Consider the following 27,575-nt stretch of genomic DNA (forward strand, 5'->3'; position numbering starts at 1 on the left):
TTCTTGGCCTCTTCCTTATTACTCTGTGCCATCAGCCCTTTAGAATTAAACTGCCTATTACATAGGTGTGGATTGTTTCCTTATTTCCCCATCAGTTTCCACTGAGTTCACTTTTTCATTTATGCATTTTGATATAATGCCTGCAGCCAGAGCTAACAGCATACTATAAAATTTCTGTACTGTATCAAATTACAATGAAGCCAGAAAATATATACTCTAGTGGAGTCATAATAGGAGCCTAAAGTACAGCTCCATCCAAGAATGCAATTGCTTGCACAGACAAGCTTGCGGAAATGTGCCAAACTAATATAGTCTTTTCTAACAAATTTAGTTATAGTGTATTCTGGGGATGAAATGAAATCTGACAACTACTAAAATCCAGTATGGTATAAGGAGAAAAAAGTACCAGATATTGTACGGACATCTGAAATGAAATTAAGTTCCTAGATTTTTACAACATAAGCGGGCTCTATTGTTAGTGTTACACTGAAGCTTCTTTTTAGATGAATTAAAAGTATTTCTCATCAGAACACAACACAGTAAATTGGAGGAGACATTTAAGCAAGGTAATAGTCTGCTTCCTCATACTGGAACAATGCACAAGTACTTCTTGTTTAAATAGTCTTCTTCGCTAATAGCCAATATGAGCACTGCTCCCACACCTATTTAATTCAATGGCATTTACTTAAGTAAGAATAGGATTGGTCCCATAGTTTAAAGTCTACAACTTTAGTACCAATGCAAAGCAAGGAGCAGGACTAGGAGCCACTGCTATTATAGAGCGAGACAGCCAGCTAGGATGGAGCAGCACTGAAAGGAACTAAATGTGCTCATTTCACAGCCTTGCTACAGATACCTACCCTGCAACAGCCCCGGGAAAAGTGCCAGCTACCCTTCCTCCTCAAGGGAACGTACATCCCCAACTCTGGAGAGGGCCAAGACTCCTGCCCCCAGCCTGGAGGGAGCGTGACTTGCCAGGACAATGCCAGCACAATCTGCCCCATTTCCTCCCATGATTATTTGGTGGGGGGTGGGGAGCGGAGAGGGTTAAGTCTCTGGGGAAATTTCCCCCTCTAATCATGTTTTTACAAAAGGAAATAAAACTGCAGCTAAAAAAAAAAAACAAAAAAAAAAAACAGTCCTGGGACACCAGCCAGGAGACCAGTTCCCTGGGATGGGTTTATAAAACCTGTGATTTGCCCCAGGCAAACTATGAGCATCAGCAGATATATTATTGAACTAGTCTTGTGGAACCCCATTCTGCCTGGGAGACAAGGTCAAGTCAGCTTCAGACTGAAGGAAGCTGGCAGGGCAGCAGATGAGCATGGCTCAACTGTGGCAATGGCTGTGGAGACAATAAAAATTTAAAAATTGATAACACTTAGCTATGGAAGACTCTAATATGCTTACTCACCTTGGGTGCTACCTGACTCCAAAAATAGCCTACTATAGACTACTTGAGGAGTAAGGTATTGATCACTGTAAACAATGTCAGAATCTGGCTGATAGACCTACAGAACCCAATTCAGATCAGGTGTAAACAGGCACAAGGCCACTGAATTATATTTACCGAAAGCAGAGCTGTGCCTGCTTACACTAGGTCTGAATTTGTCCCTTTACATTCAGACTGCTTTACAAATACAATGGGCCAATTCTGATCTCACTTTCACCAGTATCACTCCATTGACCTCAATGAAGATACCCCTAATGAGAGCTGGGTAAAAATTTTTGTCCATTTTTTTTTTTTTTTTTTAAAAACCAACAACAAAAAAAACCTAAACAACAACAAACCATATTTGGTGTTACCAAAACAGTCTATGAATTTATGTTGTTTTCATCAAATTGTGTCCAGCTCCTGCCCCTACAGCCCCAAAAAATGTTATGAAAAACATGAAACATTTTCTTTAACATTTTGATTTTTTGTTTTCCATATGAGCTGTTTCAATATTTCCTTCAATTTTATTTAAAAAATTCAAAAATGTACGAATTGCTTAAAATCTAAATGACACCTTTCATTTTGGATTGACCAAACTTCTCAATTATCCAAAATGTTTGGGTTTGGTCTGATCTTAAATGATTTTTCCCCCCTGGAATCGCCAGCAAACCAAAAAACCCTTATTTGCACAACTCTTCTCCTGTTTTACACCAGTGCAAGATCAGAATCAAGCCCATTATGTTTGGAGACTCTCTCTGTTCCCATTAAGAACCAATACTTTTCCTTATCTGTTTTTAATTTTAAACTCCGTGCTGTTGTAGAAGTTATCTTGATTCTTAGTTAAGATCTGAACTAAAGCTCACTGAAGTCAATAGAAAGACTTTCATTGACTTCAATGGGCTTTAGCTTAGGCCCCAAAGGATTAGGAGGGGACATAAAATGTAACCAAATATTCAAATAGTTCAGATGATGCCTCAACTGCTAATTAGAAGGGAGGGGCGGAGGATCAGTTATAGCACATTTTACACCCAAGAGACCAGAATCCCAATCTGCAAATATTCTGTCTTCTCATGATGAAGTTTTGAATAAAGCACATACAAGAGATTGGTTAAAGATAGATAAAAATAAGCCCAATGAAATGTAATACAAATTGCAAGGACAGCTTGCTATGTTTTGGTGTTACACATTCCTATAAACATTACCTACATTAACCTAGTATAGGATTGCACCCACAAACCCAAGCAACAGTGGCTAAATGCTCTCTGCCCTAAGTTTTCCAGGCAACAGCATTCCAGTTAATCTATGGCAGGGGAAACGTTGGTAACTGGGTAACAGCATGCTTAAAAAAAAAAAAAAAAGAAGGTTATCACACTGAAATACAAAAATGTTCAGATTTTGCAGTCCCAAAGCTTATTTGAAACAGCAAAGTTATTCTGTGCTTGAGCTACTGGCATGGACATCCTCCTGCTGTCTCTTTACTAAAATTGGGTGTCCAATGGCAGACAAGCAAAAATCTAAATCCCTACATTAAAGTGTCATAAATCACAGCACAGCTTACTCAAATTGCAAACTTGGATTTGAGCAGCTGGGCCATTATAGACATTCATAAGAGGGTGTTTTTTTTAATTTGAACAGTCAGGGTCCACTGGTAGATAATCATGGCATTTCTTTGAAAGGTGCTATTTACATGCTCTATCTGCTCTTTTTTTTTTTTTATGAGCAAGGCTATTGAAATGTATAAAAGAACATAAGTTACTAGCACACTTGTGGGTGCTGTAAAATATAAATAATACATAATAAAATAAAAGAAGGTGGGTTAGCAAGAGAGTTTTGGGTTCATAGAAGACTAGAGCAGAGGGACAAAGTTGCAAACACATCCATGACCTTAATAAACCCAACTGAGAAAGCAGGCTTTTAAAGGCTGTACTCCTTTTGGAAAACATGACAAACCTTTCAATAGCAGGAAAACTTAAAAACAATCCAATCTAAAAGTACATTAATTTGGTCTCATTATTTTGACCACACCCCCTCAAACATTCACTCAGGGCTGAATTCAACATAATTTGTCTAGTCTCTCCCTCTCTAGCGCGCACACACACACCTCTTGTTCTACCATTGTCTGCAGCAGATCCCCCTGAACTGGGACCAAATGTAGATGGGATAAAAACAATTTCAGCAATGTTACAGAAAGTTTGAGACCTGAGAGTGGGTGGATATTAACTGTGCCTCTGGGTACTCTCTTTTTCTTGTTTTTGAAGATAAGAAAAATAATGGGATAAGACACTTTATGGAGTGTTTCTCATACACCTTAACTGTATGTATGCTCATATTATTCAACTTTAGTTGAATGATATGATTGGGGTTCATGTGGATTTTAATATTGTTATTTAGCTGTTTGGTAGGTTTGAAAAGACTTATTTTTTTTCAGCAAGAAGGATATTGAGGCTTTTCTATGAATAGGAGATGGCAGAGCCGACTCTGAAGTTTACAATTTATGTTAAGCATTCTTGATATTGCTAGTTTTGGTTTTAAGGAAGCAATGTAAGACTGCTACCCTATTTCAAAGGACTGAAAAAACAACGATAGGGCTTCAGAAAAATTCTTAACTGATACTTTTATGACAATTAAGGGACCTACAGAAATGTTGTAGAATCCTGCAACTAGATTCCCTGCTACGTCTACGCTACTGCGGTAAGTCGACCTACACAACTCCAGCTACGTGAATAATGAAGCCAACGTATCTGAGGTCGTCACACCTTAGGTCAGGGTCTACACAGGGGGGCTAACGGGAGAAAATCTCCCATTGACTTACATATTCTTCTCATTGGGGGACAGAGTACAGGGGTCGACTGAAGAGCAATCTGCAGTCGATTTGGCGGATCTTTACTAGACCTGCTAAATTGACTGCTGATGGATCGATCTCAGAACATCAATCCCAGCTGTAGTGTAGACATGGGTAGAAGTTGTTAATAGGTCTAAGGGAGTCTAACTTACACCACCTTATGTATCGCTTCTGAATTTAGCCTAAGATATCTGATGCTATTCCTACTTTAACACAAAAACACTTGAGATGATTTTTCTGCTATCTAGGGCCACGTCTAGACTACCTGCCATATCGGCGGGTTAAAATCGATTGCTCGGGGATCGATATATCGATCCCTGAGTGCACTTATATCGATTCCAAAACTCCACCAACCCCAACGGAGTTCCGGAATCGACATGGCGAGCCACGGACATCGATCCCGCATGGTGAGGATGGGTGAGTAAATCAATTTTAGATATTCGACTTCAGCTACGTTATTCACGTAGCTGAAGTTGCGTATCTAAAATTGATTTTCCCCCGTAGTGTAGACCAGCCCTAGGGCTCAGAATCAGGATTTGATACACTTGAAGCTAAATTACACATGGTGTCTGTTAACATTTCTCCACTGAAAAGCCTGGCTAAGATGGTGGAGCAAAGTCATAAGGAAACACAAGAAAGTCTGTACTGGAGACAAGACCGAAGTGGGGGGGAAGCAAGGGTTCTTCTAAGAAATGGGAAATACAAGATCATTTGATTCTTTGCTGCAAAACATAGTTTTGGATTTATATTGCTTAGGTTACAAATAAATATTTTATGAGCAGTCTTTTTTTCTGAGATGTTTTAAGGTCTTTTAAGCTTTGATAAGATTCTGATGATGTGCCAAATGATTTTACCTTTATCTGCTATACTGTCTCAGTAAATTGATACTGAATGACTTATTAATTTAAATTATTTTTAAAAGTCAGAAAATAAATATTTAATTCTGGAGAGGTGCTTATTGGTAGATACAGACTTTGAACAATAGAAAGCTTTCACCATCTGCCCAGTCACTGCGTGGTATGAACAGTCATCTTTCTAAGGTCTTTTTGATTTTGAATGCAGACTGAGGTTCTCCCTTCCCTTCTCTGAAGAGGCAGTTTTTCCCCATCAGACTAGTTTCTTCAGAGTACTGTATCCACACACAGTAAGATCCCCCATTATTTCTTTAGTCTAAAATCTTATTTGATATTCTTAGGTCTAGCAAAGACAAAAAGCCAAGGAAGATGACAGACAATGTAGTCCTGTTTCTCATCATTAGAGTCATCTTGGTTTAGCTGTGTGGACGAAGTGAAGTTTACAGACCAGAAATTTAGGGAAGAATACTTAAAAAAAAGAAAAGAAAAGAAAAGAAAAGAAACTTCCAGCAGTTTAAATGAGAAGTGATTGAGCCATATTTTAAGATTTTAGTAGAGGAGGGATCAAGATAAAGCTGAATTCTACCAATGTTCTGGAAATGGTGTTAGGCAGACCTGAACACAAAGGAAAAGGGATCACTTGAGGGTAATGGGGCTTTGTGTCAGCACAGAAAAATGCTGCAGGACTGCAGACATATATTCATGTTTACAATTCAAGTAGCTTTTTTAAATTAATCAGTCAGTGAATAAAAAGGATGGAAGAAGTGTGGAAACAGGAAGAGAGGGAGAGAGAACAGTGAGACCAGAAAAAGCTGAAAGTTAACTAACTTAGAAATACATATTTACTTACAGAGAAGAGCTTGAACAAAATCAAAAGAAAACAATTCTGCCTCCCCCCGCCCAAAAAACCCTCTCCCCTCAAGATTCACACGGTGCATTTCAAATCCTCTAATAGAAACACCATTATTATTCACGCAATAAGTACATTTATAAGATGCAAATTTGAATAAGGCATAATTTTTTAGCCACAGGAGCAACTAACCATAGGAACAATTTACTAAAAATCATGGTGGATTCTCCGTAACTGCCATTTTTTAAAATCAAAATTAGATATTTTTACTAAAAGATGTGCTCTAGGAATTATTTTTGGGGAAGTTGTATGGCCTCAGTTATACAAGAGGTCAGATTAGATGATCACAGTGGTCCTTTCTGGATTTGGAATCTATGAATTAGAAGCAAATAAATTGATCTACTAGCAGACTTTTTGAGGTGAGGGACTATATTGTTGGTTATTATTGGTTGAGCACTGGCAGCATACAGCTCACCACCTTACAGAAGCTAAACAGAGCCATCTTCTACCAGGACCTGATACAGAGAGACTGTCAAGCATCCTGCTTATTACCACCAGTCGTTCCAGGGAAGGCCATGTAATTCCCTGGTAAGCGCTGCCCCATGGCACCATAGGCATTGACCCCCCATTAGCCCCTGCCCCCACTCCACTGCTTCCATGAGGCCCCATTCCAATTTCTCCTCCAAAGTCCCCACCCCAGCTCCACCCCCTCCCTGCCAATATTCCAACTCCTTCCCCAAATTCCCTACTTCCTCCCCTAAGCGCACCACATTCTTGCTCCTCCCAGTGTGCTAATGCTGCCAAACAGCTGTTTGGTGGCAGCCAGGAAAGAAATGCTGGGAGGTAGGTGGAGGAGCAGGGACAGGGTGTGCTCATGGGGGAGAAGGAGGTGGGGCAGGAGTTGAGGGGAGCTTGGCTGCAGAACACCTACTAATTTTTCCTGGTGGTCACTCCAGTCCTGGTGCATCCACCCCAGAGTCAGGGCCTATGCGTGTTACTGAAGGCAGCACTGAGCCCTAAGGAAATGCATAGAACAATTAGAAGACCCAGAGTAGCTGGACTGCATGGAATTGACACTTGTGCAGTTGCAGCCCTGTCCATCCCGGCGTATTAGAGAGACAAGGTGGGGATGACAGTATCTTTTATTAGACCAACTTCTGTGGTGGGGACAGAGACAAGTTTTGGAGCCACAGAGACCTGACAACGAGCTGTGTGGCTCAAAAGCTCCTCTCTCTCACCAACAGAAGTTGGTCCAATAAAACATATTACCTCCCTCAGTTTGCCTACCTACTGCAGTACTGTATTCATTTAACTAGGTGAGCTAAGAAATTCAGAGCAGGCACAGAGAATGGGAGGGAAGCTAAGTTTGGGTAAAACTGCCCCCCCAGCCATCTGTGAGGCCCCTGTCAGTGTGCTGGTGCCCCAGTGGAAGCCTGGCTGACCACTGGGGAGGAGGCTGTGCGGCCTAGTGACATTGAGGCAGAGGCTCCCTTGGGCCGCCCAAGCAGCCCCGGCGCCACTCACCTTGCCGCAGCCAGGGGGCCCCCAGAGGACGAGCGAAGGGATTTCGTGGGCCTCCAGCAGGGACCGCAGCAAGGTCTGTTCTCCCAGCACCTGATCCTGCCCCACGTAGTCCCCCAAGGTGCCCGGTCGCAGCTTATCGGCCAGGGGCTTCCCCTCCAGCTTCTGGGCCACGGTCTCCCCGCTCAGGGCAGCCGCGTGGCCCCCGGGGCTGGCAGCCGACCCTGCCCCAGGCTCCCGGCCTCTGGCTGCAGCAGCAGGCACTGCCCTGTGAGCCGCCGCTGCTCTGCCCGGAGTTCCCGGGGTGGCTGCAGCCGCCCGGCCCTTGTGGAACAGGGAGAACACGGGGGCGTTGGGGCCGCTCCCACCCGCCGGCTCCTCCTCCCCCTCCCCGCTGCTCTCCCCCGGGAGCCCGGAGAGGCGCATTTTCTTGCTGGAGGGCTGCGGGCTCCGCTCTGGCTCGCCACCCTTCCCCGCCCCCGAGTCCTGCAAGCACCCGTCCAGGTGCGAGTTGATGTGCGCGGCGGGCAGCTCCCACAGGCACACGGGGCAGCGCACCAGCGGCGCCTCCTGCTGCGCCCCAGTCCCTTCCATGCCCCTGCGGCTCCCCGCTCGGGGCAGAGCAACAGCTGCTGCAGCCGTCTCCCCCGGCCCCACCCCCAAGCGGCCTCCCTTGCCAGAAGCTAGTAAATGCCCCCCCAGCTCAAAGCTGCAGGCACAGGCCTTCCTCCCCCAGCCGCTGCTCCGCACGCGGGAAACGAAAGTGACCTGCCCACGTCCTCCTCCTGTAGGCTGCCGCAGCCTGTAGACCTTCGGGAGATGTAGTCCTGCGGCTGTGCGGGGGGGAGGTGGGTTTTTTTCGCTTCTTTTCTGCTCTAAAGGAGACACAGAAAGTTGTAACCAACTTGGAAACTTTTCCTCTCTCCCCTGATTTATTTAGAACTGCTCCCTAGCAAACTTACTGTGTGGAGGGCCTCTTCTCTGCAGAGGCGTGGTAACAATTTGTATAGTGGGGGTGCTGAGAGCCATTGAACCAAACTGTAAACCCTGTACCTGATGGAAACCACTTCAAGCCACCGGGATGCAGCAGCTCCCCTAGTTCTAGCACCTATGGTTCTCTATGGTTTTCACACAACTGCTGGTGAAAGAGGCTGGCTTTCCAGCTGCACAGAGCTCTTAGCCTTCTTTATCATGAGGACCGTTTTTTTGTTTTTTTTTGCTGCCTCTTAAAAATTGTTGTGTTGTGTCTGAAAATCCATATTATTTGAATGTATTCAAACATATTTTTATTCCAGAATATTTTGTTTGGGGTTACGTCTAGTGCCCGTCCCTAATGCTACGCAATGGTATTTAGAAAAATTAGTAAGCAGACTCCTTAAAAAAATTCTTATGTTCCTTTTTTAAAGAGCTCAGTCTTTACAACTGTCACACATTGAAATATTTCTAGTAATAATGTGTCTCAGATTTAGGCCCTGATCTGTACAAGGGCACATGCTTAACTTTGCCCGTGCAAGTGGCCTCACTTTTCTTTCTTTATTATGCTATGCACTTCTGAGCAATAACCATTTTTACAACTAATACCTGTACCAATAAAACTCATTATCATACCTCAATTTCAAACAGTGAAAAATCATGAACTTTATTAAACATCCTTGAGATATAGAATATCACCATTGAAATTTACCAAAAGCTTGAGTTCTGGCTGCACACTTCAGACATTTTAAAAATAAGTCCTGACTCCTGCAGGCAAATCCCCAAGTGTAACTTCATAGAGTTTCTCTGATTTCACACTGGTATAGGTGAAATCAGAACTGAGCACTGTGTGTTTGCTTTTTTTTAGATTCCCAGGCCAATTATCAAAATACTTGGATGTTTGTTGCCCCCCTCCCCCAGAAGAGTCAGAAATGTTAGTTTTAAAAAGTCTTCCCATTATCCTACATTGTACAAAACATAGCATGGGTTTTACTAGATAGGAAAGTATAATAACTAGTACAGTTAGCATCACAGTTCATCACCTAAAGTTGACCTAATGGTAAATCTTTCCAGGTTATATTGTTTTTTCCTCCTATTATTGTCATAGCTTTCCTACTCAGATCTGAACCTTAGAGTTCAGAAAATAAGTTGCTAGCATGAAACCTCCAAGCTTAATTACCAGCTTGGATCTTATAGCGCTGCACTAAGCAAAAAAATTCAAGTGTTTGCCTCACGTCTGGTCTCCCCAAAAGCCTTCCTGGGGAACCTCTCAAAACGCAATGCCCTGTCTCAAAACAAACAAAGGGGGGAAAAAAAAATAAAACCGCACCTTCACCTTCCCCTCTTACCACTCCTCCCAAGGCTTCCCCTCACTGGGTTACCCCATGGGAAGATTTACTGGTACTTAAACTCCTTGAATTACAAACAGAGAGGAACAATTCACCTTCCCCTGCCTTTTTCCCCCTGCCCAGTCTTTCCCTGCGAGAGACAGTAGTCCTGGCGACGAGATTCCTGTCGCCTTGAGCCTCACCTAGAAAAGAAAATCCAACAAGTCGGTTACAAAGAAAGTTTATATACAAAGCAAGAAACAGACATAAAATGGTCTCTGTATCAAGATGAAATATACCAGGGTCAATTGCTGTAAAAGAAAAAATGAATAAACAGCCTTATCCAAAAAGAATTACAATTTAAAACATTCAGAAAACTACACACCATGTAACATACAAAACATATAAAAACCTATATTGTCTTATACCTGTACTTACAACTGGGAAACAGAAGATGAAAACCTGAAGGTAGAGAGATCCTCTCTAGAGCCAAGAGCGGCACAGAGCAGAGACACGACAAAGGAACACCACACCCCAAAATTCCCTCCCTGAGCTTTGAAAAATCCGGTTTTCTGATTGGTCCTCTGGTCAGGTGTTTGGTTCCCTTTGTTAACCCTTTACAGGTAAAAGAAACATTAACCCTTAGCTATCGGTTTATGACAATTATACATTTAGTTTTAATTATTCATTATTATATAACTGTTTCTGTCTTGTAAATTTCCAGGTCAGTCTAATGTTAAAGATGTACTATGCTGGGGTACTGAAATGTAAACAAGTCTGGCTACTATGTAATAGTACCTGTCTTCTGACTTAAATATTGAAACTGTCTGGCAAAATACTAGTAAGTAGAAAGGGTAACAGATGAAGTTTTGGTTTGAACTCATGATGAAGGCTTATAGATGATTAATACAGTGCCCAAAAGTTTCCAAGGCACATAACAGAATATGGAGTAAAGCAAGTCCTAGTTTAAGAGCTTACAATCTAAAGAAACAGACTGAGAAAGAAAAAGGATATACATTTTCTTAGGAGTGTCAGTATATTATATTCCTGCCGAGCTCTAAACTACCTTATTTCACTTGGGTTATGGATATGTTGCTATTATGCAAATGATAGAGATAATATTATACATGCCCCTTTCCCACATAATCATGCGAGCGTCTGTGGCTTTGTGCAGGTGAAAATATCTGTAGCCTTTAGGCCTTTGTATGCCCAGGAAGACAGCAAAAGCTATGCTGGCCTACTGAAGAAGACTGAAAGGAAAAGCCCCTCAGGAATGAGTTGGAGAGCCATGCTCCACAACACTTAATTCTAGGTCCATCATCTCCCTTCTCACCAACACAGCCACAGAGTTACAAGGTAGATTTCGGGCATATTCATCCTGTTTCTGTGGTGACAGATGGCTCTAGGCCCAGTCTTTCAGGTTTCTGCTTCATCAGATTACCAAAGAGTGCTGGGGGTGCTCTGCTGTCTATTTTATCAGTGTTGTAGTGGTGGTCACTCACTGCTGTTGAATTCCATAATTGTTTGAACCCTGCAAGCCTTCCCTTGTTTATCATGTTGTTTTAGGAAGGTGTTAAGATAATAATGGAGAGGAGTGAAGTGAGATGTGGGCAGTAGCCCCCCCCCCTTTCTTTCTTTCCTTGCTATCTGCCTCTCTACAAGGAAAGATAGTGGAGCAAATTAAGCTATCAATTTGCAAACATCTAGGAGATAATGAGGTGATAAATAACAGTCCTGATAGCTTTCTTTGACAGGCTAACAAGCCTTGTGGATAAGGGGAAGCAGTATATTTTTAAGAACAGGTTAGACAAATACCTGTCAGGAATGGTCTAGATAATACTTAGTCCTGCCATGCGTGAAGGGAACTGGACTAAATGACCTCTCAAGGTCCCATCCAGTCCTATGATTCTAAAATACAGCTGTGAGCCAGAAGGATCACAGCATCTTTAGCCTTGTCACCCCTTTAACATTTTCCCCAGCCGATTGAACATCAGTCAGCTAGGGAAAAATGTGCCCTTTTCATTAGGACATGTCACTCTCATTAGACAGATTGCCACACTTGGTGATCAAGAGCTGGGGAAGGATGTGGTCTTTAAGTGATTACAGAGAGCCTACTTAGGCTTTCTATTGCCATTGGGGTACTTATCTCTCACAGTAAGAAGCACTCTTTGCACCTGTGTAGTCCAAAAGCATTTCAGAGTCTCTGAGTAATGGGAACTGTAGGATTATTTTTACCTGGATTACAGCCTGTCATTTGTCTGACAGCTTTTAAATATTTTCCTCCACACGCTTGCTTAAAGCAATCTTCAAAATATATTGTGGGCTAAATTCAGTCCTGGAATATACCATCTGAAGTAGCTAATCTTAGAATATCAGGGTTGGAAGGGATCTCAGGAGGTCATATAGTCCAACCACCTGCTCAAAGCAGGACCAATCCCCCACTAAATCATCCCAGCCAGGGCTTTGTCAAGCCTGACCTTAAAAACCTCTAAGGAAGGAGATTCCACCACCTTCCTAGGTAACCCATTCCAATGCTTCACCACCCTCTTAGTGAAAAAGTTTTTCCTAATATCCAACCTAAACCTCTTACTCCTTGTTCTGTCATCTGCTACCACTTAGAACAGTCTAGATCCATCCTCTTTGGAACACCCTTTCATGTAGTTGAAAGCAGCTATCAAATCTGCAGAACTGCTGCCTAGCCACTCGGTCCCTAGTCTGTAGCAGTGCATGGGATTCTTCTATCCTAAGTGCAGGACTCTGCACTTGTCCTTGTTGAACCTCATCAGATTTCTTTTGGCCCAATCCTCTAATTTGTCTAAGTCTCTCTGTATCTTGTCCCTACCCTCCAGCATATCTACCACTCCTTCCAGTTTAGTGTCATCTGCAAACTTGCTGAGGGTGCAGTCCATGCCATCCTTCAGATCATTAATGAAAATATTGAACAAAACCAGCCCCAGGCCTGAAGCTTGGAGCACTCCGCTTGATACCAGCTGCCAACTAGACATGGAGCCATTGACCACTACCCATAGAACCTGATGATCTATCCAGCTTTCTATCCACCTTATAGTCCATTCATCCAGCCCCATACTTCTTTAACTTGCTGGCAAGAACACTTTGGGAGAATGGATCAAAAGCTTTGCTAAAGTCAAGGAATAACATGTCCACTGCTTTCCCCTCATCCACAGAGTCACTTATATCATCATAGAAGTAGGTTAGTCAGGCATGACTTGCCTTTGGTGAATCCATGCTGACTATTCCTGATCACTTTCCTATCCTCAAAGTGCTTCAAAATTGATTCCTTGAGGACCTGCTCCATGATTTTTCCAGGGACTGAGGTGAGGCTGACTGGGCTGTAGTTCCCCAGATCCTCATCCTTCCCTTTTTTAAAGATGGGCACTACATTAGCCTTTTTCCAATCATCCGGGACCTCCCCCGATTGCTGTGAGTTTTAAAAATTAATGGCCAATGGCTCTGCAATCACATCCGCCAACTCCTTGAGCACCCTCAGATGCAGTGCATCTGGCCACATGGACTTGTGCTTGTCCAGCTTTCTAAATAGTCCTGAACCACTTCTTTCTCCACAGAGGACTGGTCACCTCCTCCCTATACTGTGCTGCCCAGTGCCGTAGTCTGGGAGCTGACCTCCTTCGTCATGACAGAGGCAAAAAAAGCATTGAGTTCATTAGCTTTTTCCATTTCCTCTGTCACTAGTTTGCCTCCCCCATTCACTAAGGGACTCACACTTTCCTTGACTTTCTTCTTGTTGCTAACGTACCTGAAGAAACCCTTCTTGTTACTCTTAATATCCCTTGCTAGCTGCAACTCCAAGGCCTGGTCTACACTATGCATTTAAACCAATTTTAGCAATGTTAAACCGATTTAATGCCACACCCGTCCACACTACGAGGCTCTTTATATCGATCTAAAGGGCTCTTTAAATCAGTTTCTGTACTCCTCCCCAATGAGAGGAGTAGTGCTAAAATCGGTATTACCATTTTGGATTAGGGTTAGTGTGGCTGCAAATCGATGGTATTGGCCTCCGGGCGGTATCCCACAGTGCACCATTGTGACCTCTCTGGACAGCAATCTGAACTCCGATGCAGTGGCCAGGTAGACAGGAAAAGCTCCGCGAACTTTTGAATTTCATTTCCTGTTTGCCCAGCGTGAAGCTCTGATCAGCACTGGTGGCGATGCAGTTCCAAATCCAAAAAGAGCTCCAGCATGGACCGTATGGGAGATACTGGATCTCATCGCTGTATGGGGCGACAAATCTGTTCTATCAGAGCTCCGTTACAGAAGACGAAATGCCAAAGTGTTTGAAAAAAATCTCCAACCTACACAGTGCTGCGTGACAAGCATAACGGAAAGCCAAAGAATCAAATGGATGCTCATGGAGGGAGGGAGGGGGTACTGAGGACTCCAGCTATCCCACAGTCCACAGCAGTCTCTGAAAAGTATTTGCATTCTTGGCTGTAGCAGACTCCCACTACAACATCACCCTTGTTGCTCACACTTCTAAACTTAATCCAGAGACTCTCAGGTTTTTCTGCAGTTTCATACTGGAGCTCTGAGCAGTCATACTGCTCTCTTACATACAATGCAACTTCCCCATCTTTTCTGCCCTGCCTGTCCTTCCTGAACAGTTTATATCTATCCGTGATTGTACTCCAGTCATGCGAGTTATTCCACCTAGTCTCTGTTATTCCAATCACATCATAATTCCTTGACTGTGCCAGGACTTCCAGTTCTCCCTGTTTGTTTCCTAGGCTTCTTGCATTTGTGTGTAGGCACTTAAGATAACTCGCTGATCGTCCTGCTTTCTCAGTATGAGGCAAGAGTCCTCCCCTCTTGTGCTCTCCTGCTCATGCTTCCTCCTGGTATTCCACTTCCCCACTTACCTCAGGGCTTTGGTCTCCTTCCTCTGGTGAACCTAGTTTAAAAACCTCCTCACTAGGTTAGCCGGCCTGCCCCTTTCTGCCTACCAATTCTTCTTCTTCTGACATCCCATGGTCAAAGAATCCAAAGCCTTCTCTCTGACACTACCTGCATAGCCATTCGTTGACTTCCACAATTAGGAGGGAGTCCTCGACCATCACCACCTGCCTCCTTTTCTTGGGAGTGGTGGTCATGGGGAACCCCCATTCCTAGGACAGTGCATCTCATGCCTTCCAATGGGTGGAGTCTCTTCCTGCTCCCTTCCCTCAGATGTATCATCTAGTCCACTCTCCGCATTAGTACCTGTGGAGAGAACATGAAAACGGTTGCTCACCTGTATCTGCATTGCTGGTACATGGATGCTCCTCTCTCTTCTTCTGGAGGTCACATGCTGCCAATTTTCTTCACCATCCTTCTGTCCCCGCTGTGCAGCCTGCTCTGATTCTTCAGAATGTTGTGCCTATAGAAGCATATTTTGACATCTGTCCAGGAAATCTTCATTTTCTCTTATGAAATGCAGGGTTGATGCTTGTTTCTCCAGACCTTGAACCTTCTCTTCCAATACGGATACCAGCTTGCACTTTGTACAGACAAAGCCACTTCATCCTGTGGAAGAAAGACAAACATGGCACATCTTGTGCAGGTTACAACAGTGGATCGCTCAGCATCCATATTACCTTCCTTCTAGGAGCCTCCTCAGCTGTTGCAGTAACTACTCAGAGATGCCTGCAAGATGAAAGCATCAGTGGACTCTCCCCAGGTGAATTCCCAGTCAAAATCCCTCTGTTTGCCTTTTTATAACAATCAAGGCCTACCTGGAACAAAGCACTCCCAATTCACACTTCTCAAACAATCAAGCACAGGGTCAAACTGACAAACTTCCTGCAACAGACACTCAGATACTCACCAACACAGCCCCCTTAATGCAGTACTTAATGTACCTCCTCTCCAGGCCATCCTTACCCATACATGAAGTACACAGCTGCATAGGGCACCAGGAAACTTGAGGCACAAAATTTCCTGGTGCCCTGCGCAGCTGTGTGCTGCTCCAGCTCCTGCTCTGGCTCTTCCCCATGGCCCTCACCTCTGCTCTGCCCCAGTCCCGCCTCTTCCCGCCCCAGCCATGCCCCCACTCCAGCCCTTCGCCAAAGCCCCTGCCCCAGCCCTGCCTCTTCCCACCCCAGCCCCACCCCCACTCCCTTGAGGGGTGCAGTAGAGCTGGGCCTGCACTCACCGGCGTCAGGAAGTGCAGGGACCCAGCCCCAGCTGTGCCACCGGTGAGTGCTGGGGGGGTGGTTCCCTCCTGCCCCCCAAGCCAGCCCCCCTAACGGCGAAGGCCTGGGGCCAGACCCTTCACCTCCCACAGAGACCTGCCCCCCCACACCCCGCAGGGGGGCTGTGTAGGGCCCCAGCATAGCTAGAGGTGGTCCTGATCCTCTTGGACAGATCCCAGTCAAACTCCATCTGTTAGCCTCACCGCTGTTTGTGGAGGAAAAAGGCTCCAAGAATCTCTTTCCTGCACTGGGGAGTCACAACATAGCAACCAGGTACTATTCCAGGAATGCGTGGGGCAAGGTCAACTGGAAGATATGCTGACCTAACACAGTCTAGTTTAAATGCTGACAAATAATTTTTCTATTTAAAGGGAAAGTGTCCAGATGAAAATCACATATTTAATTACTTACGTAGTCCTATATTATACAAAATTACTTATCTATGTTACTAATAACAGTGAAAGAATAATTAAATTCTAATTTACTTTGTATAATTTATGGTGTTTGTCCAGGTTGAGCAAAATGCAAGCAGTAAACAATGCGACTGGATTGGTCTGTTTCAGCTTTCCTGTGCTCATGAGCTAGCACAATGCTGTTGTATTTGGGTTTACATCACTGCTAGACAAGGCTTACAAAAATAACTCAAACATTTTATTCACTTTAGATTTTAGGTCTAAAATAAATTGAGAGTCCCTTTCCTTTACTACTGAAGTGTTAGATTCCATTGCTCCCCATCAAAATCTGTAGTATGAGGAGACATTTTTTCAATGTGTGAGTGCAACACTTTTTTATATAGATGTGAAAATGGAATTTAGGGCTTGTCTACACAGGGAAGTTGACTGGCATAGCTCCCTGTGTGGACATTATTCTAGAATAAAAATCACTTTATTCCAGAATAATTAGTGTGCTTTGGAATAGCTATTGCAGGATAGTTTAATTTGCAATAGCTATTCTAGTCAGTTTCCCTGTGAAATCAAGCCTTTAGGTTCCTAAGTCACTAAAAAACTGGTAATGATATCTAAGGTCTGGGCTACACTAGCAGGGGTTGGGGGGGTGTTTCGAACTAAGATATGCAACTTCAGCTACCCTATTCATGTAGGTGAAGTCGAAGTAACTTAGTTCAACTTACCTGGCTGTCCTCATGGTGGTGAGTCGACCACCATGGCTCCCCCATTGACTCCGCTTACTCCTCCTGCCGAGGTGGAGTACGGGCATTAATTTGGGGATTGATTTATCGCGTCTAGACGAGACACGATAAATCGATCCCCGATACATCAAACACTCCGGCGGGTAATATAGATGTACCCTAAGACAGGCAAAGGTTACTAATGTCAGCAGTATGTTTCTTTTTTGAGCCTAGCTAGTTATAGCTACAAAAAATACCCCCACAGATTTTAAAAGGAAAAAAGTATAACATTTATTTTGCACAGTTGACTTGTTTCTAAACTAAAAATGCATGTTAATGTTTCATTTGTTTCTCCTCATTACAGACAAGAAAACGAAGATGTCAAACATCGTGAATATTCACTGATTTATGAAACTAAGCTGGAGAGAGATCAAGATGGTAACCTTATTGGGTACAACACAAAGCTATTTAAGATTAACAGGATGGAAGAAATCAATACACAGTGCAGCAGTACCAAACTGGGCAAAGTGGCTTTTTTGCAGTGTTTGGAGAAGATGGAGAGGGTAAGAAGCTTTTGGGAAGAAAGAATCAGTGAACCAGAGCCTAGCACAGAAGATAAAGAGGTAACTAACTACAGAGATATTACACTCCGTCCTGTGCTTCCCACATATATATAGCTTAGTACTGTGAAATTTCACTTTCCATGCTATTTTTCATATTTTCCATTAAAATACAATGCCGTTACTGTAGTTTTGAGAGATTTTTGAACTTGGATGCCTAAAGTTAGGTAATTAAATCTGTATTTAGGCACATTGCCTGATTTTCAGAAAACTCATGGGAGTTGTGAGAATTCAGGACCTCTGAAAAAGCAGGCTGCTTCTTTAAATGTGGATTTAGTTGCCCCTCAAGTTTAGCAGGTTCCCAAGTTAGAAAATTCTGGAATAATTTTTTGAAAAAATATGTACATGTTTCCGTGCCACCTAGTTAAAAACTCAACAAATGTATTAACATCATATGTGGTGATCCTGCATGATTGAAGTTGGTGGGAACTTATTGACTTCCACAGGAGCAGAAGCAGGCCCATAGCATACAGGTTTTGGGCAGAAAGATGGTTCCATGTTCAGCTAAATTCTCCTTTCAGGTGGTTTGAAAGAATAAAATATTTTCTGACATCAATACATTTTATTAAGGGGAAAAGCCAGAGAAACTACTGACTCTACTGACCTGTAATTCAGAGAATAGTTAGGGAGCAGTACTTAGAACCAGTGCAGTGAGAAATTATTTGTTTACACACCAGTTTGTGAAAAATTACATACATTTTAGTTTTTAATCTGTGGGAGTAGAGTTCAGAGAAATATAAATATTCAGAGGTTATAGACATTTGTATAGTTTTAAAGTTATTCTGAGATATTTTGCTTTTATGTTCAAACACCAAGAAATTTAAAGTTTTTAATTATTTTCATCATTATATATTTGGGGAAAATAATTATTTTACTACACCTCTACCTTAATATAACGCTGTTCTCGGGAGCCAAAAAATCTTACCACGTTATAGGTGAAACCGCGTTATATCGAACTTGATTTGATCTGCCAGACTGCACAGCCCCGCTCCCCAGGAGCGCTGCTTTACCGCGTTATATCCAAATTCATGTTATATCGGGTGGCATTATAATGAGGTAGAGTTATATTAAGTGTGCTGCTACTGTTATTAGTCATTTAAAAAAAGAAAGTAATCTATATATTACCAAAAAAATCCTGTCATATGTGTAAAATTCATTTCCAGTCAATTTCAAGGTAAAATCAAGACGGTTCTGACACATTTCTCGGTCTCTACATAGGATTCAAATGTTATATTAAAACAGCATTGTCAAAGCTACTAGTCCCCATGACTAAAAGGTTATTTTCTGGGTGGTGGGTTGTTGTTTTTTTGTTTAGTGGTTTGTTTGTTTTTTTTTTGAGGGAGGTTGAGAATCTACTAACTCCGCAAAATGAGGGTTGTGTCAGTATTAAAGTCACAATTATTGGACTGGAGTGCGGAAACAGAAACCAGTATTGTTGACATGCACCCCACCCCATCCGTTCTTTCTGCCTGCTGCAACATTCTTATCTGCAGGGATTTGGAATGAAGAGATTTCCTGTTGTTCTGAAGATTCTCATTCATTTTAATCCACAGCCATGTAAAAAAAAACGTGTAGCAGGCAGGATGAACTGCTAGCCAGTACTACAGTAAACCCAACATGTCTAGCATCTTCAGTTTGGTTGTCCATTCTAAATTGGCATTTTAAGTTTGTTGCTGGGGATATATATTTTACAAGTTGCTCAGGCAATACAAGTAAAATATTGCTCAAGGGTAAAACTAGTTGCCAAGATTGTTATAACAACTTGAAACTAAAGAACTTGCTTTATTTAACTGGCTGACCACTGTCATTGCTAAGCACTCTTTCCTTTCTAGTGGCCTGTGAGTGTCAAAAAAGGAATCAAAACCAAATCTTCTCCTTAGCAGTGCAGAGCCCTAGAGTTTCTGTGCCTTCCTGCATATAGCAGGTAGTAGTCTGGGGCCTTGGCTACACTTGAGAGTTACAGCACTGTTGGTGGCTTTATATCGCTGTAACTCACTCCCCATCCACACTGGCAAGGCACATACAGCTATGTATCTCCGTGACTACAGCGCTGCTTGTATTCCACCTCCCTGAGAGGAATAAAGAGTATAGCACTGCTGCTGCAGTGCTGGGGCACCAGTGTAAACAGGGAATAATCTTAGTACGCTGTGACTGACCTCTGGAAGCTTCCCATAATCCTTTTAAGTGAAGGCTCCGCTCTTTGTTTTATTGTGAACTCTGGGCTCCGGGAGCTGCTTATCAAAAAGCAAACACAGCTACTGTTTGCTGTGAATGAGCAGAGGCAGGGGGGCTCCCTTTGGAACGCCCACAGCTAATGTTTGCTTGAGGAGAGAAGCAGTGCGGCGGGTGGGAGGGAGGGAGGAGGAGGGTCTGTTTCAAAACAGGTGCTTATTTGGTCTGTGAGGAAAAGAACAGCTGCTGTTTGCTTTCAGTGAGTGAGAGATGGGTGGGGGAGCGGGTCGGAACTTGCAAGGCAGGGTGCTGACACAGTATCGGCTCCAAAAATCCAGTCTCTCTCTCCCTCACGCTCCCTGTCACACTCCACCACACACCCCCTTTTGAAAAGCATGTTGCAACCACTTGAATGCTGGGGTAGCTGCCCATAATGCACCGCTCCCAATGCCGCTGCAGATGTTGCAAATGTGGCCACGACAGTGCGCTGATAGCTGTCAGTGTGCTGATAGCTGTGAGTGTGGACAGACTGAAGCGCTTTCTCTACTCAGCTGTACGAAGACAGGTTTAACTCCCACCACTGTACAGCTGCAACTGTAGCCATACAAGTGTAGTGATTGCAAGCTTGTTTCCCATTTCTTGGGTGGGGGTTGGGAGGGAACCTCCATTAATCATCTATTTCAACTTCATCACCTTTGATATGTTTCAAGAGTTAGTACTTTGTTAGAAGTGTTGCTGGAACCTGTGCAAAAAACTTTTAAGGTTCATAGGAAGAGGTGTGACTGACTGCAGCCCTCCAGGAGCAAAAGGAGTAAGTGCAGAAGCAAGGTTGTGTCCTCCTACTGTAGCCCAACAGTCTAGTCAAAAGAACAATCTTGCTCAAGCTAAAAGGTAGTATAATTCAGTTCTAATGACATTCTACCATCTTTATTGCGCCAAGAATTCCAAATACATAAACTTGAATGATGTTTTCTAATACTGGTCCCAAATTAACTCACATAAAAGTCATTGGCAAAACGCCCAGATTCTAGTTCAGCACTGCACATAGGCATATGTTTAAATTTAATGCCTGAAAGTTGTGCTGAACTGATTGGGCCTAAGCCAGGGTATAGGTATAGAAGAAAAGTGAGCCCTGTATATAAAAGACTTTAGCTTTATCCGCTAGGCTGTTGAACACTAACATAGTTTTATTGTATTATACAATGAGAGGAGGAAGGAATAATTTTCTCTGCAGAAATGGGTGGGTGTGCAGGGAAAAGCGAGGAGTGGGAGTGTAGACTTAACTTCAGTAAGTGGAATCTCACTCAGGTTGGATTTAATGGCAAACCTCCTATTCATTTCAGTGGGAGCAGTAAATATACCAGAAAATATACCAGTGAGGTTATAAGGCGAAATGTACAATATTCATGATATTTATAAAAGAAGTGTTCATTTGAAAGGTAAATGTTATCAGAGGCTAATTGGATATAATTATAGAAGAAAATACACTCTCTCCCCCTCAGCCTCCCCCAAGAAATAGCTGTCTTTCTAGTGATGTTACCTTTCTAAAATAAACAAACAGGAGGAGCTTATCTTATTTTCAATATTACTTATATTTTATAAAAACAAAAGGTCTAATCTGAAGACAAACACCCAAGGAACCATTAGAACAATGGAAAACAAATAACTGTGCTGCAAGTTCAGTTATGTGTAATAACCCAAAGAAAATCATTGGGAGAGAGTTGTGGTGGATGGCACTCTTCTTCAGATCATGGGAGAGATGAAAAGTTACTAATTGAATACAAAAAGGGTTGTTATGGTGAATTAGATTTTCTTTCTCTGTTCTTTGTATATATTTTTTGTTCCCTCTGATCTGGTTCAGAACAGGCCCTTCCTATTATTTTTGCAACTATATGGATTTAAATTAAAGAACATTGAGCTACCAAAGAAGAAAAGACCAAAAGCATGAGAGTTAACAAGAAGAAAAAAGGGTAGTTTTGTGATCAAGGTTTTATATGCAGAATGTTCTGTTGCCCTCCATTTCTCCCTATGGCTCAAATTCTGCCCTTGGATGTGTGCACAATAGCTCCCACTGACTTCAGTTAAAGCTGCGCAACTGCAGTCCAGCAGAATTTGGCCCTCCAAACTATTTCTATATCTGAAGACCGGCTAGAGCCTGGCAATTATTTATGCCACCAGAGTTCAAGAATTTTGGAGTTAACTGATAGCCTGATTATGTTAGTCAGTCACAGTCAAGTTCAACCCTGCCTGATTAACTTGGTTGACTTCAGACTGCTCCAATTATAAGATGACATGCTGGCCCACTGAGTTTCACCCTCAGTCTCTGCCTCTGGCCCTCAGCTGGTAAAGTGTGGTTTGACAGCAAATGGAGCTGAAATCCACATGTTTAAATTGGTTGCAGAGATTCAAAATGAGGGGAACCAAGCATAAATACAGTGCACACTGTTTTAAATGATATGGATTATTTTCTTTAGTTGTAAACGTTCTTTAATCTCATTTCCATGATTTTGGTGCAAGTAATTTATTTATGATTTATTTGTTAGTTTTATTGATCTTTGCAGTGCCCACTGCTCTAGCTGCTAGGCACTTGTTTACAGAATTCATAAAACAATAAAACCATCCATGATGGGTGGTAGTAAAAGACTATTTCTTTAGAACTACAAAACCAAACAGCTAAACCCAATCTTAAACTCAAGCTCTCTAAACTCTGCCAGACTACCCAGGGGTATACATTTTAAAGGCAGGGCCCCTCAACTTTAAGAGAGTGATATAATTCACCCCCAGATCCTGAAAGCAGGTTTCAGTGTGGCAGCTCTCTAGATGTTATGGTCTGGAGTGGTAGCCACTACTAGTCCAGGCTTCAATGCAGGGTTTCTGGGTTGTATGATCTTGGGCCTTGCCAACCACCTAATTTCTTTTTCCTACCAGCTTATTTAGGGTCAGCGCAGAGTTCATCTTTGCAGTACACTGACAATGCAGAGACCCCGCTATGCAGCCACTCTGTCAGCAGTTCCCCACAGTCTCACTGTGGCATATCAGTGATGTGGAAGGCCTTGGGGTAGTCCTCCATCCTATGAGTCATGTTCACCCAGCTTGACTAATGCAGTCATGGGTCCTAGCGTTTGATAAACAATACAACTATGTCATTTGCAACTGATTACTACATAAGCAATACCATAATTCATAACACCACTACCCTCGCCTTCTTTCCTGCAAAACAGTTACAACAGGACCATGGTTATATTCTGATTGTTATTAACTCAGTGCCTCTTAGCATTGCATCGGTAAAGGGACTAGGACAATAAAGGTCATGAGATCTTTCTGATGGCATTTAGTGGATAGGGGCAACAGTTCCATGATAAACTCATTTTTATTCTTGAAAGGTGATGTCAGAGTCCCCCTCTAAATGCCAAAGCAGCAGATATATTTTTATAGTCATGCAACATCCATCAACAAGGTTTGTTTGAATAGACAGTTGCCAGGGCAGTCCATCATGGAGTTAGTTGGAAAACGTATATTTTTTTCCCCTGAAAAGCAATCAAAATAAGTTTTCATTAACATTTTTTGTAGAGGATTTTGACTTTTCCATCAAAAAACTGAATTTCATAAAGTTTTTGGGGGGTTGATCTGTTTTCCAACAAAAAATCAACATTTTTTTCACAGAAAGCTGACAGGTTTTGTTGAAAATTTGTTTAATCAAAACCCAATTTTCTGTAGCAAATTTTCCCTTGAAACTGTTTTTAAACCCACCCTAGTTCCAATATTTAGATATAGGACCTAATTGTAACTGGTGCACATACTAGGTATTTGGCATTCAAACTAGCTGCTTCATTGGTGCAGGGGGTGGATGCTACTCATCATTCTCTCTTCTTACTCCCTCTGTGGAAAAGAAGGCCAGTGGATGATCAGTGAGTCCTTCTCTTTTAAGTAATGTCACTGATGATTGTAGGAATGGTGGAAGCAAAGAGTCTCTTTCCAGAACTTTGCCTCTGGGGAGAACAAATGCCTTGGGCCAGTGACTCCCCTGCAAACTCCTACACCAATGGTAGCCATTTAACAGCGTTGCCACGATGAGTCCAACATTATTGTTTGTTTTACTTAATTGCCCCAGTGGGGTGACCAGACAGCAAATGTGAAAAATTGGGATGGGGTGGGGGGTAATAGGACCCTATATAAGAAAAAGACCCCAAAATCGGGAGTGTCCCTATAAAAATCGGGACATCTGGTCACCCTATGCCCCAGTTCCTGGAGTCCTTCCATGAGAATCTCAGCTTTCATTTCTGTGTGTGTGTGTGTGTGTGTGTGTGTGTGTATCTCATGGTTGTGGAAAAAAGTCTGAAATGTGACCTGAGTGCATCCTAAAGGCTCAGAAGCTAGAAGGCAAATAAAAAGGAATGCAACTTTTTAAAAAAATCTCTTGATTTTTTTGTAAGCCAATCTAATAATTTTGGGGAGACCATATTCATGATTTTTGACTGTTTGCGGTTGGCAATACTGTAACTGTTGTCCTATAGAATCATAGAGGTGTAGCGCTGCAAGGGACCTCAAGAGGGCATCTAGTCCAGTCCCCTGCACTCAAGGCAGGAATAAGTATTAACTAGACTATCCCTGACAGGTGTTTGTCTAACCTGTTCTTAAAAACCTCCAGTGATGGAGATTCCACAACCTCCCTGAGCAATTTGTTGCAGTTTAACTACCCTGACAGTTAGGATGTTTTCCTAATGTCTACCCTAAGCCTCCCTTGCTGCAGTTTAAACCCATTGAATCTATCCTCAGAGGTTAACAAGAACAATTTTTCACCTTTCTCTTGTAACAATCTTTTATGTACTTGCAATCTGTAGGTAGAGAAGATAATTAAGCCCTTTGCCTGCCAACCTTTGGAGAAGTGTATATAGCTAAGCACAGTATTCCACGTTCACACTGCTCCAGCCTGCCCAATTAATCCTCTTTCATGTTCTTTGTCCATTTTATTTATATGCACCTGCTATGCAGTTAAGGCTTTAGCTCCAGCTAAGTGCACTGCAACTATTATCTAACTCTACATGACATCCTTTGTCCTCCAATTTTGACTTCCCATCCCTGGAATCCAAACAGTTTCTGTCCTTTAATTAGAGGTAGATCTGTAGCATCATCTGTTGTTAAGGTTGCCTAACATTTCCCTTTATATGGCCCTGTTTTTGGTTGCTTATAACTTTGCCAAACTTTAACTGCTTATGCCAAAAAAAATTCATTCCAGGTATCTATCTCAAGCTGATTTTTGTTGTTGTTGAAAATGTCAGCTAAAATAGTCTAGCTGTTTCTTAGAATGATATTACAAAATATGTTGTTTTGCTCATGTTAAAAAGAAAAAGGTACTACTGTTTTGCTGAGAAGCTCCAGCACCTCTGTGCTTTGGAGCAGGGACTTCAGGCTCTCTCCCCCTATCCAATATCCACCATCCAGATTAATTTAAAGTCCCTGCTCCAAAGCACAGAGATGCTGAAGCTTCTCAGCAAAGCAATAGTACATTTTTCTTTTCTGCTTTGTTGGTAGGATGAACAGGTGAAGGCATAATGTTAAAAGTTACAATTTGTGGACTTTTGAATGGGTGAGGGGCAGACGGAAAACAAGGTTCTATATTACATGATAACTGTGAAATGCCATCCAAGCAGAAACTGAGACTGGTTTGTATAAATCACCTGCTGGAGTCCAGTGGAGTTGTCATCAATGTCATCAGGTAACAAGATGATCATGCTAAGTTCTTTTCCTTCATAGGGAAGCTCTAGCACATGACATTTCAGTTCAGATAGAAGGAAAGTAGGGACACATTGGGAGTACATGAGCAGAAGGGTCTTGTGGCAAATTCAGGACAATTAGCTACCAGGAGAGGGGTAGTAATTGGTCCCGGAAGGCTTAGCCCTGGAGGAATAAGGTTCACCTGGGACAGGGGTTAGCAGGGAACTAATTAGGTTCAGCTGGCCCCAATTGCTGGAGACCTTTTTAAAACCTCCCTGGCAGGGAAGCAAGCGGGGGGAGGAAGAGAGAAGCAGAGCTGCCCAGTGGGAGTCCGTACGGGTGCAACAGGAGACCAACCAGCTGCTGATGAGCCAGGCAGCCCAAGATCGAGCAACCCTGACCGAGGAAGTAAACCAGTTGAAGGCCCTGACCACGATGACACACGGGGCCCAGGGGAGTCGGCCGCTGCGGGCAAGCAACTACTTGCAGAAGATGACAACAGATGACGATATAGAGGCATATCTCCTTGCGTTTGAGAGGACGGCACTGCGGGAGGCCTGGCCCCAAGACCAGTGGGCCGGTCTGCTGGCTCCATTCCTATGTGGGGAGGCCCAGAAAGCCTACTTTGACATGACCACAGAAGCGGCTATGGATTACTCTCGGCTGAAGGCGGAAATCCTGGCGAGGGCAGGCGTGACGTTCTACGGCCCACTGGATCTCCCTCCTTTGAGCTGTTATATGGTCGGCACCCGCGGGATACTGACCTGGCTAAAAGACTGGGGGAAAGCAGCCAACCCGGGGAGACACATTGGTGAACAGTGCTAACAAATGAGAGACCGATCGCCGAGTCATCCCTGGTGCATGCGAAACACATGGAGAAGGCCCAGGGGCGCAACAAGACATACTACAATTGTTCAAAGCCAAGTACGAAGTTCAGGTGGGGACGGTGATTGGTGCTCAATCCCACGGTGAGTAGCAATGCTCCTGCCAAGGATGGCAGGACCCTATGAGGTAATCGAAGCGGTAGGAGAGTTGACTATAAGGTCCGGCAGCCAGGTCGCCGGACAGCCGAGCAGATATCTGCTAATCTACTAAACCCTGGCAGGATAGAGGAAACCCTGGTAGCTGCGCTGGGGGTGCCACCCCCTAAGACGATCAGCCAACCGGTGGAATCTCCAGGAGCTGACGCGCCGAACAACGATCCGAGGCGATCAGCCTGGTCAACACGCAACCAAGATGTGTTCTAGAGAAGCCAGGTCGGACTACGGAGGTTCACCATCACATCTTCACAGAGCCCGGAGTGAAGGTGCACGTCAAGCCATACCGTCCCGGAGGCCAAGAGAGAAGAATTCGGAAAGAGGTCAGGAAGATGCTGGCCTAGGGTATTGAGGAGTGTCATAGTCAATGTCCAGTCCCGTGGTTTTAGTGCCTAAGCCAGACGGCAGTATGAGTCTGCAATGACTTCCGCAAGCTAAACGAGGTGTCCCGATTTGATGCCTACCTTACCAGGATCGATGAGCTGATTGCAGACAGGGAAAGCCCGTTTTATGTTACCGCTTGATCTACTAAGGTATTGCAGATCCCCTGCTAAGGCCGACAAGGAGAAGACGGCCTTTGCAACCCCGGAAGGACAATATCAATAACACTGTTCTTCCCTTTGGATTGCATGGGGCCCACCGCTACCTTCCAGCGGCTAATGGACAAGCTGTTACGGTCCCATAGGGAGTACGCTGCTGCCTATCTTGATGACGTCATCATATATAGCCCCGACTGGGAGACGCACCTCAGAAAGGTAGAGGCAGTCCTACAGATACCCTGAGAAAGGCAGGACTGACCGCAAAATCCTCCAAGTGTCGATTGTCGGGTAGCTGAGGCCAAATACTTGGGATATAGTGGGGAGGGTGTGGTGAGCCCCCAACTCAACAAACTAG

At 43.4% G+C, this 27,575-nt stretch overlaps 2 protein-coding genes across 2 annotated transcripts in view; one reads left to right on the plus strand and one right to left on the minus strand.

The window, feature by feature from the left end:
• The window catches only part of WRNIP1 (WRN helicase interacting protein 1), a 30,425-nt gene extending 22,254 nt beyond the window's left edge, over positions 1-8,171 (minus strand). The window contains exon 1 of the mRNA XM_032792436.2: positions 7,506-8,171. Coding sequence (XP_032648327.1) covers positions 7,506-8,096 — 591 coding nt within the window. The 5' untranslated portion in view covers positions 8,097-8,171. The remainder of the gene's footprint in view (positions 1-7,505) is intronic.
• Positions 1-27,575, plus strand: part of MYLK4 (myosin light chain kinase family member 4) — a 127,344-nt gene that overhangs the window by 4,074 nt on the left and 95,695 nt on the right. Inside the window, exon 2 of the mRNA XM_075062816.1 lies at positions 17,502-17,760. Coding sequence (XP_074918917.1) covers positions 17,502-17,760 — 259 coding nt within the window. The remainder of the gene's footprint in view (positions 1-17,501; positions 17,761-27,575) is intronic.

Source organism: Chelonoidis abingdonii, chromosome 2 (genome assembly GCF_003597395.2).
Source record: "Chelonoidis abingdonii isolate Lonesome George chromosome 2, CheloAbing_2.0, whole genome shotgun sequence".
In the NCBI taxonomy this organism is placed as follows: domain Eukaryota; kingdom Metazoa; phylum Chordata; order Testudines; family Testudinidae; genus Chelonoidis; species Chelonoidis abingdonii.